This window comes from Colossoma macropomum, unplaced genomic scaffold (genome assembly GCF_904425465.1).
Source record: "Colossoma macropomum unplaced genomic scaffold, Colossoma_macropomum, whole genome shotgun sequence".
NCBI lineage: Eukaryota > Metazoa > Chordata > Actinopteri > Characiformes > Serrasalmidae > Colossoma > Colossoma macropomum.
In genome coordinates this window covers 6,728,185-6,739,717 of record NW_023494800.1, presented here as the reverse complement: position 1 = coordinate 6,739,717, position 11,533 = coordinate 6,728,185, and the positions used below count along the sequence as shown (strand labels likewise).

The 11,533-nt window shown below is 38.2% G+C and overlaps 1 protein-coding gene across 1 annotated transcript; it reads right to left on the bottom strand.

Annotated features, from left to right (window-relative positions):
- Positions 1–4,026, bottom strand: LOC118820489 (kallikrein-4-like). Its single transcript, XM_036588848.1, has 5 exons — positions 3,911–4,026; positions 3,605–3,791; positions 905–1,149; positions 240–379; positions 1–150 (listed from the first exon to the last, which is right to left on the bottom strand). The coding sequence occupies exons 1-5, from the start codon at positions 3,966–3,968 to the stop codon at positions 1–3; spliced, it is 780 nt and encodes a 259-aa protein (XP_036444741.1). The 5' UTR covers positions 3,969–4,026.
- Between the last annotated feature and the right edge of the window lie 7,507 nt (positions 4,027–11,533).

The following is an 11,533-nucleotide window of genomic DNA, read 5'->3' as shown; positions in this document are numbered from 1 at the left end:
TCAGTCTAAGAGGTCTTTAATCCACACCCTGTATTTACAGACATCAGTAAAAACAATCTGTCCTCCACACCCGCCCCGGCGACCTCCTATCAGCACCCCAAACACCACGTCTGTCTCCCCCATCAGCAGCAGGCCTCCTCCAGAGTCCCCCTGCGCGTGGGAACGAGAGAGACAGAGTCAGTGATCTTCTTCAAAACACAGAGAGTTCACAGTGACAGACTGATGAGAAATCACTCAACCGCACAGCTGTCAATCACTGGCTGATCTGGAAGATTGACGCCGCAGAAGACGTGCTTGTCATGTTCAAACACAGTGTTTTTCAGGTTTTGACAAGAGACGACCGAAACATCCAAGCACTTCAGATGTGCTTCAGCTTTTCCTGAAAAAAAAAAAAAACAGACACAGTCACAGTCATTGCCGTTGTAAGAAGAAAACCTCGTATCTCTATTTTTGTCGTTTTTTAGTTTGAAAAAACATTTTACCCTTTACATTGTGTGTAAATTTCATCATGAATGGACCAAAAGAAATGGCCCAAAATGACGTGGAAAAAAGTCTGGTTCCATTGACTTACATTAAAAGTAAAGTAGGTTTTTTCCTTTTCTTGTAAAGCTGTCATTTTTGGAGATACAAGTTGTTCTGACAGCATGAAATATGTGTGTGTGTGTGTGTGACCTGATTTGATGATGATAATGATAAAAATAATAATCATGATAAAATACATATATGGGTCACTCTACCAGATATGGTTTAAATTTCTTTTGTTTTGAATGTCTCAAACATTTATTAAAATAAATAATTGAACACACACACATTAAATTATAAATTATAAATTTTATATATATATATATATATATGTGTGTGTGTGTGTAATAGTAATAATAATTAGCAAGACATCCATAACTACCATAGATCTTAGATGCTGATCCATGTCCTGCTACCTGCAGTATGTCTCCAGCAGGTGGATGTGTACAAGGAACATCTGGAAGTTTTGCAGGTTTGATATTCTCCACACTTTCTGGAAGCTTCAGCAACATGATGTCACCATCTGACAGAGTTTCGCTGTATTTCTTTATATTTTCATGAGGAATGGTGAGAGTTTTGTTGACTTTTGAGTTTGTTGGGTGGACATCCACAATGACCTTCAAAATCCTGATGTAGACAGAGTTAGATTAGAAACACTCCCTGTGAGCAGTAGAAAAAAATAGCTGTAATAGTAACAGGGGCAGTAGTAGTAATAGCTGTAGTAGTAACAGAAACAGTAGTAGTAATAACTGCAGTAGTAACAGGAGCAGTAGTAGTAATAGCTGTAGTAGTAACAGAAACAGTAGTAGTAATAACTGCAGTAGTAACAGGAGCAGTAGTAGTAATAGCTGCAGTAGTAACAAAAACAGTAGTCGTAATAGCTGCAGTAGTAACAGAAACAGTAGTAGTAATAGCTGCAGTAGTAACAGGAGCCGTAGTAGTAATAGCTGCAGTAGTAACAGAAACAGTAGTTGTAATAGCTGCAGTAGTAACAGAAACGGTAGTAGTAATAGCTGTAGTAGTAACAGGAGCAGTAGTAGTAATAGCTGTAGTAGTAACAGAAACAGTAGTAGTAATGACTGCAGTAGTAACAGGAGCAGTAGTAGTAATAGCTGCAGTAGTAACAAAAACAGTAGTCGTAATAGCTGCAGTAGTAACAGAAACAGTAGTAGTAATAACTGCAGTAGTATCAGGAACAGTAGTTGTAATAGTTGCAGTAGTAACAGAAACAGTAGTAGTAATAGCTGCAGTAGTAACAGAAACAGTGGTAGTAATAACTCCAGTGGTAACAGGAGCAGTAGTAGTAATAGCTGTAGTAGTAACAGAAACAGTGGTCGTAATAGCTGCAGTAGTAACAGGAACAGTAGTAGTAATAGCTGCAGTAGTAACAGAAACAGTAGTTGTAAAAGCTGTAGGAGTAACAGGAGCAGTAGTAGTAGTAATAGCTGCAGTAGTAAGAGGAACAGAAGTAGTAATAGCTGCAGTAATAACAGAAACAGTAGTAGTAATAGCTGCAGTAGTAACAGGAGCAGTAGTAGTAGTAATAGCTGCAGTAGTAAGAGGAACAGAAGTAGTAATAGCTGCAGTAATAACAGAAACAGTAGTAGTAATACCTGCAGTAGTAACAGGAACAGTAGTAGTAATAGCTGGAGTAGTAACAGAAACAGTAGTAGTAATAGCTGCAGTAGTAACAGAAACAGTAGTCGTAATAGCTGCAGTAATAACAGGAGCAGTAGTAGAAATAGCTCCAGTAGTAACAGAAACAGTAGTGGTAATAGCCGCAGTAGTAACAGAAACAGTAGTAGTAATAGCTGCAGTAATAACAGGAGCAGTAGTAGTAATAGCTCCAGTAGTAACAGAAACAGTAGTAGTAATAGCTGCAGTAGTAACAGAAACAGTAGTAGTAATAGCTGCAGTAATAACAGGAGCAGTAGTAGTAATAGCTCCAGTAGTAACAGAAACAGTAGTAGTAATAGCTGCAGTAGTAACAGAAACAATATTAGTAATAACTGTAGTAGTAACAGGAGCAGCAGTAGTAATAGCAGTAGTAGTAATAGTTGTAGTAGTAACAGGAGCAGTAGTAGTAATAGCTGTAGTAGTAACAGGAGCAGTAGTTGTAATAGCTGTAGTAGTAACAGGAGCAGTAGTAGTAATAGCTGTAGTAGTAACAGGAGCAGTAGTAGTAATAGCAGTAGTAGTAATAGTTGTAGTAGTAAAAGGAGCAGTAGTAGTAATAGCAGTAGTAGTAGCAGGAGCAGTAGTTGTAATAGCTGCAGTAGTAGCAGGAGCAGTAGTAGTAATAGTTGTAGTAGTAGCAGGAGCAGTAGTAGTAATAGTTGTAGTAGTAACAGGAGCAGTAGTAGTAATAGTTGTAGTAGTAACAGGAGCAGTAGTAGTAATAGCTGCAGTAGTAGCAGGAGCAGTAGTACTAATAGTTGTAGTAGTAACAGGAGCAGTAGTAGTAATAGTTGTAGTAGTAACAGGAGCAGTAGTAGTAATAGTTGTAGTAGTAGCAGGAGCAGTAGTAGTAATAGCTGTAGTGGTAACAGGAGCAGTAGTAGTAATAGTTGTAGTAGTAACAGGAGCAGTAGTAGTAATAGTTGTAGTAGTAGCAGGAGCAGTAGTAGTAATAGTTGTAGTAGTAACAGGAGCAGTAGTAGTAATAGTTGTAGTAGTAGCAGGAGCAGTAGTAGTAATAGCTGTAGTAGTAACAGGAGCAGTAGTAGTAATAGTTGTAGTAGTAACAGGAGCAGTAGTAGTAATAGCTGTAGTAGTAACAGGAGCAGTAGTAGTAATAGTTGTAGTAGTAACAGGAGCAGTAGTAGTAATAGTTGTAGTAGTAGCAGGAGCAGTAGTAGTAATAGCTGTAGTAGTAACAGGAGCAGTAGTAGTAATAGTTGTAGTAGTAGCAGGAGCAGTAGTAGTAATAGCTGTAGTAGTAACAGGAGCAGTAGTAGTAATAGTTGTAGTAGTAACAGGAGCAGTAGTAGTAGTACCAGTAGTTTTAGTATCAGTAGCAGTAATAGTAGTTGCATTACCAGTAGCAGTAGCAAAAAGCTCAGTAGCAGTTGTGAAAGCTCACCCTTCAGCTCCCTTATAGCAGTGTCCTGCAGTCAGGACCCATTGCTTATGGATTAGAGTTCCCCCACAGGCCCCTGACTTTGACCCCTTTCTCTCATAGACCACTTGAACGTGATGAAGTCTCTGTTCATCACTGCAGTCTCTCCCCAGGATCAAACGCTTCCACAGCTCAACTGACACCACACTTACTGAAATAACAGAAAACACACCATAAAACCACAGAGGGGTTAGCTCCTCTGTACACTCTCCTTTCAGAGAACACAGGAGGAAGGAGGATTAGAACTCTGATCAATAAGAAATCTCTCACCTGATACTGTAAACAACAACGCAGCAGTGTATTTGAACATTTTTCTTGATTGTATCATTATAGCAGGAGAGAACTGACTGTCCAGCCTGAGGTGTTCTTTCTCTCATTTACTGAATATTCAAATACTTCACCTCTTATCAGCCTTGCAGTTCATAGGTACACCTCGAGGACTGGTATTACGAGATGATGTGTATGCTTTGTCACTCTAGCTTTTTATAATTTACATGACGGGTGAGTGAAATGACATAATATAGTGTTTCAGTACTGTTGCCCTGCTGTCTTTCTAAATTGCCTCCATCTAGTTCAGAATGCAGCAGCCCATACTGCACTAGCTTACTGTCAAATTTTAGTTTAATTAAGTAGAGGATGTGTTAAGGACTTATATATTGTATAAATAAATAAATATATATATATATATATATATATATATATATATATATATATATATATATATATATATATATATACCCACACACACGTGTATATAATATATATGTGTGGGTATATATACACACACATATATATTATATACATGTGTGTGTGGTTGTTTTTTTTGTTGTTTTTCAGTTTTTGACATAATCTGAAAATGCCTGTTGCTCTTTACATTGTGTGTAATTTTCATGATGAATGGACCAAAAGAAACGGCCCAAAATTACTTGGAAAAAAGTCTGGTTCCATTGACTTACATTAAAATTAAAGTAGGTTTTTTTCTTCTCCTGTAAAGGTATTATGTTGGAGATATGAGGTTTTCTTCTCTCAACAGTGACATACAAAAATATACACGTGTATGTATGTATATATATATATGTATATACATATATGTATTTATATGTAATACACATAAATATAAATGTTTATATTTAAAATTATACTTCAAAATATTTTCTCAGTGCACATGCATCATGATATTCAGTTTTTCGGAGGTCTGATAAATTATAATATCCAAAAAAAAAAAGAACCAACAGTGCCACAAAACTTCCTCACTGGATCCACACGTACAACATAATACAGCAGCACAGACTGCTCTTCAGTCTTGCTAGTTCTTGGTGAAACATTAACTTCCTGCTGTTACAAGATAGGGTTATGTGGGGTTTTCCCTGGAACTTTTATCAAACAATTGGCTAAAGGCGCACCACCTAAAGAGGCTGAGCAGCTCATGATTCTGAAGCAAACCTTTTTAGAGCACCTAGTCTAAAGCTGAACAGGTTCATGATCTGTTAGTTTATCACTGAAAGAAACTACAGTGAGTGAAATGTCTTTTCTGTGGTGGGTAGTGTAGTGTGCACTCCACCACTGCAACAGGATAGCAGACTGTAAGTACTATACATTACATAGTGTGAGCTGTGTAGTGATTTTTGGGTTTGGGAAGTCATGTAGCCCATTTGGCCTTAGTTAGTTTATCAAGGTAGTAACAATAGGGGTGGTCCTTTTCCTTTTTGACCTGGAGAACATGACGTCCATTGTTTCCAAAAGCAATTTGATAGGTGGTCTCATCAGACCACAGCACACAGTTTCATTATGGTTCAGTCCATCTCAGATGAGCTTTAGGATGGTTTAAATCATGTTTAGGTAATAGGCAGTTCATGGTTTCAATGGGAAATCATTTACCAAAAGATTTGACATTTCTTGTGGAGTCCCTCAAGGTTCAGTTTTAGGGCCTTTGCCTTTTCTGTCTTAGAGTGACGCGGAGAAACTTGTTCATGCATTTGTTCCAAGCAGAGCTGATTACTCTAATCGTCTTCTTACTGGACTTCCTAAGAAAACAACACATCCTCTACAACTTGTACCAAATGCATCAGCATGGATCCTAATCAAAACAAAAAAGAGAGATCATATCAGACTCGTTTTGAAAGAACTGCACTGGCTGCCTGTATCCTTCAGGATAGATTTTAAAGTTCTGCTACTGGTTTTAAGGCTCTAAATGATGTTAAAGTACCACTTACATCACAGAGTGTCTGTCGGGTTATGTTCCAGCACGTCTGGATCTGCAGATACTGACCTTCTACAAACACCTTCTGTAAAATACAGAAAACATAGAGAGACTCCTTCAGTTATTCTGCTTCTAAACTGTGGAACTGAATTCCACCTTTTATTAGACAGTCAAGCTCAGTGCTCACTTTTAAGAAGCATCTAAAAACGTATCGCTTTAACTTAGCTTTTAAATAAAGCTCTACATCTCTTGGAATTTATCTTTTAAATTGATCTGTGTCATTTCCTTATATGATTCTAAATTAATACTTATAATTTCTTGTATTACTGTCAAACTTTATCACCTGTCTGTAAAGCACTTTTGAGCTGCCACCGGCATGAAATGTGCTATATTAATACAAAATCATCTTATTATTATTATTATTAGCCGAGAGAAGTCGGCGGCGTTCATGGATATTACTGATTTGTGGCTTCCACTTTGTGAAGTAGAGTATTCCTGAGCCCATGTGGGGTGTCATTACAGAAGCAAGTGGGTTTTCAATGCAGTGCCATCTGAGGGATCGAAGGTCACACTCAATATAGGTTTTGGCCTTTTTCTCTGGATTCTCTGAATCTTTAATGATGTTATGGACTGTAGATGGTGAAATCCCTAAACTCCCCCGACTGAGTCTTTTGTGAATGCTTCTTTTATTCACCTGTTTACCTGTGCAAAGTTCCAAAACAGGTGTGATCTTTTCCCAAACTTCCCAGCCTTACATTACCCTGTTCCAATTTTTTAGGGATGTGTTGCGGGCATCATATTTGGAATTGGAGTATATTTAAAAAAATCAATGAAGTTGGTAAAGTAAAATTTTGAACATTTCTTCTTTGTGCTGTGTTCAATTAAATACATGTGAAAGACAGTTTACAAATCACTGCTTTCTTTTATTTATTTATTTACTTGTAATTTCTCAGTGCAAACTCAGAGCTTGTGTAAATTTCTGCCTGGCACAGAAATGTCACGATCCAATGAAACCGAGATTACTTTAAAAATAAAAGATATTTCTCCCTTTTTGTGAGCACTAGATGGCAGTATTGCAATTTCACTCGAAATAAGCAGGAGAAAATTTTCACTGGAGTCAGATTTGTCCAGAGCCCTTGCGTTGAAAGTCCTGATGCATGATTCACTAAATAATCTGACCTCACTGACAAATACAAAAGCCTTGATACTTATTTAATTGACTATTTTAATCGCCAGGCTGATTGCCTGTTAGTGCAGGGGGTAAAAGCATCTATCTGATGAAATGTCATGCATTATTGAACTGAAGTCAAAAAATATTTTAAATAGTGCATAAGTAATGAAAATGGATTGTTAAAATATATCATGCATAAAGCCTCTTTTGACCCTGATATGATTCATCTCAATATCAAATTTTAAACTCTGACTACTGATGTTACCACCAGACTGCTGATGTTAAATGTGGAAATAAAACATAACCCGTTATACAATCTGTAAGAACATCCTAAAACCACAGCTGGACAGCTGTGCCAGTAAAGCAGCTATTCTCTGATAGGCCTGTGGTTTGTTTACATTTTGACTCGCACAATTGACGTTTTCAGTGTAGACATCTAGAAGGCTTTGCAGCCTGAACTGCCGCTTGGTAATGTCTCTCGGGTTTGTCAGACACTAGAGGGTGCTCCTGAGCTCCTGATAACCTTTCTTTTTGTTTGTGTTATGTAAGTTAGTTGAACTCGAACACCGCGGTTATATTTTCGAGCGACTTTGAACTTCAGTTATGGGACATATTAGCTGTGCAACATGTACCATCATGACGTCAGTGAGAGCAAACCCTTCACTCAGTAGTAGTAATGTTAACCAATCAGCACTCAGTAGCAGTAATGCCATCCAATCAACACTCAGTAGCCGTAATGCCTACCAATCAGCACTCAGTAGCCGTAATGCCTACCAATCAGCACTCAGGAGTGGTTATATCAAACAATCACTCAGTAGCATTGATGCTAACCAATCAGCACTCAGTAACAGTAATGACAACCAATCAGTACTAAGTAGCATTGATGCTAACCAATCAGCACTTAGAAGCAGGAAAGTTAACCAATCAGCACTCAGTAGCAGTTATGCCATCCAATCAGCACTCAGTAGCAGTAATGCCATCTAATCAGCACTCAGTAGCAGTGATGCTAACCTATCAGCACTAAGTAGCAGTAATGCTAACCAATCAGCACTCAGTAGCAGTGATGCTAACCTATCAGCACTAAGTAGCAGTAATGCTAACCAATCAGCACTCAGTAGTAATGCTAACCAATCAGCACTCAGTAACAGTTATGTCAGCATCTTACCGCCCAAAACCCATTTGTTAGTTTTTGATATAATGAGAGAAATAAGTAGTAAGGGCCCATGTAAATGGGAATACTTACCCTTTAGGCAATACTGTGACATATTTGTGAGTAAATGCAGTAGCGGTAGAGCTAGTATTTTCTCTTGGTGATGGATGGCCATGGTGAGGGGTGGGGTGGGGTCAAACATGAAATTACTGGTCAATATTATTATCAAACATCATAAGACGTTTTGAAAGCGGGGCAAAATTTTGATGAACAATTACAACAAAGAAGAACTTTGTCTTTTAAATGATATGATATTCATCAATAATATGATATGATGAATCGTGATTAATATGATCAGGAACATGAACTAATAAGGTAAAAAAAAAGATCAGTTTTGATTTCAGGTTGTCTAAAAATGAAGGTTAAAGTCTTCTCTTCCTTTTCATGAGCACTAGATGGCGGTATTACATTTTCATTAAAAAGAAGCAGGTGCAGATTTCCACTGGAGTCAGGTTTGGTGGTCTGCAGTTATCGTCCTGTCACAGGATTTCCTCGATGTGACCTCATTGACCTCCTAACCAAAGTCATGTACTAAGCATGCAATTCAATCTAAGCAAAAACCACTGAATTTAATAATCAGAATTAAGATTAAAGGGTCCATATCGGGGAAAATGTAGTTTTCCTTGCTTAGTAAAAGAACTTGATGCAGTATGTCAACATAAATGTACCTCTCACTCTCCAGTCCATATATGGAAACAAAGCTGCACAAATGGCCCCTTTTTAAATGAATTGTTTTTGTGATGTCACAAAATTAAAACTCATTTACATATGTCTGCCTATTCAGCCTGCAGTAGTTTAGCTCCATCCATTCATGTTGAAGTTTTAAAGCGTGTTTCAGCCTCAACTGCTTTTTGAATAAGCCACAATACAGGGCAGCCAATCATGACAGAGCTCATTTACATACACCGATCAGGCATAACATTATGACCACAGACTGTAGTCCATCTGTTTCTCTGCATACTTTGTTAGCCCCCTTTTACCCTGTTCTTCAGTGGTCAGGACCCCCATGGACCCTCACAGAGCAGGTACTATGTGGGTGGTGGATCATCCTCAGCACTGCAGTAACACTGATGTGGTGGTGGTGTGTTAGTGTGTGTTGCGCTGGCCTGAGTGGATCAGACACAGCAGTGCTGCTGGAGTTTTTAAACACCTCGTGTCACTGCTGGACTGAGAATAGTCCACCAACCAAAAATATCCAGCCAACAGCGTCCTGTGGGCAGCGACCTGTGACCACTGATGAAGAACTAGAGGATGACCAACACAAAATGTGCAGCAGCAGATGAGCTATCGTCTCTGACTTCACATCTACAAGGTGGACTGACAAGGTAGGAGTGTCTAATAGAGTGGACAGTGAGTGGACACAGTGTTTAGAAACACCAGCAGCACTGCTGTGTCTGATCCACTCGTGCCAGCGCAACACACACTAACACACCACCACCACGTCAGTGTTACTGCAGTGCTGAGAATGATCCACCACCCAAATAGTACCTGCTCTGTGAGGGTCCATGGGGATCCTGACCACTGAAGAACAGGGTAAAAGGGGGCTGACAAAGTATGCAGAGAAACAGATGGACTACAGTCTGTAACTGTAGAACTACAAAGTGCACCTATATAGTAAGTGGAGCTGATAAAATGGACAATGAGTGTAGAAACAAGGAGGTGGTCATAATGTTATGCCTGATGGGTGTATATCAGTCTTAAAGGCACAGTAACCCATAGCTAATTCGTTTCTAAGGGAAATAAACAGGTACCTGTCCTGACCTCTCTGTGGTCTTTCTAGCCAAAACCAGTAGCCAGTAGATTTCTAAGGAAAATAATAATAAAGAGAAATTGGAAATGGTCACGAATGTAAACATGAATTATGAATTTTTCAAGGAAAAAAGTAAAAGAAAAAGAAAAAAAAATTATAAATGGATACGGGCCTTTTAAAGAAAAGGTTCCTGAAGTGAAATTCTGGGTTTACAGAAACCTTAAAAGGAATGGAAAAGAAATGATTTAGATAGGACTTGAAAAATTGAAACAGAAGGTTGAAATGAGAACTTATTTTAATCTGTAATTCTGCTGTCAAACTCAATCCTGGTCTGCACCCCAGTTTTGTTCTTACTTAAGTGTTTTACCTTTAGGTAGCCTAAAGGGGAAAATACACACAGCTGTTCTTCTCCTTCAGGAAAGCCAGCAGCAAACTCTGTTACAATGTGCTGGAACAAGGGCGCATCTGTAAATCAGGATTACCTGTAGTTTTTTCAGCCAACTCCATTATTTAATGCGTGAACTAAGATTCGTGAATCTGAAGGTAGATCTGCGAATTACTTGGAAATACTGATCGCACATCAGAGCACTGTGTTAAGCAAGTGTGTTTAAGAAGTATCCAGTCTGTTTGGTGATGCTTCCTTTTCCATAGTAACCACTTCACATGGGCAGCAGCTTGAAGGGGAATTCCACCATGTTTTCAAAATTTCTGCATAATTCAGTGGTTGTACCACTTGTTGTTGTTCAGTGGATGTAAACAGGGTCATTCAGAGTGGTTTGGTGTGAAACGGTTCACTGTACAGAAACTTGCTTGTTCAGTTTTCTTTACAGTGGTGGTGATAGGAACCAGAGGTCACAATATACTATACTACAACACAAATAGAGCCATTTCATTTACTATCCAAAACCACCAGTGACCTTACACATCATCTGAGTTTTATATGTAATGTTGATGATGGTGAAATAGTGTCAAATCTGAAAAACATGTTCTTTGTAGACTATTTTGGGTTCAAAAGAAGTCTGAGGAACTCAGACAGAGACATACAGCAAAACATCTTCAGTTAGATGTTTTACAACAGCGTAAAATCTGTTTACTGTAGCTTTTTTCTCGGTTTATTTATTGTAACATTTGACATTTTATGAGCAGCTGTTAATAAATTATTATTTTACTTTGTTTATTCTATTTTAGATTGTATTTTTTTCCTCTTTTGTTTTCACATGTACGCTGTCTTTTACACTAACGTATTTTTATAGGCCGAAACCACATCATGAAAAACTATATAATAGTCAGCATCTTCATAACAATTTCATGTGATAACTTTCTGTGAGGGAGCTTTAACACTCTTAGAAATAAAGGTAGTATACTGTCACTGGGTCAGTTCCCCTCTTGTCACTGGGGTTGTTCCCTCAAGGGTACATCTCGGTACCTTTAGTCAGGGAACATAGTTGTTCCATAATCCATAGAAATTATATTTTCTAAGTTGTATTAACTCCACTCACCCCGTCTCGTCTCCAGGCTTTTTATTTTATTGTTCTGTTTTAAAGCATTTGGTTATGAAAAGG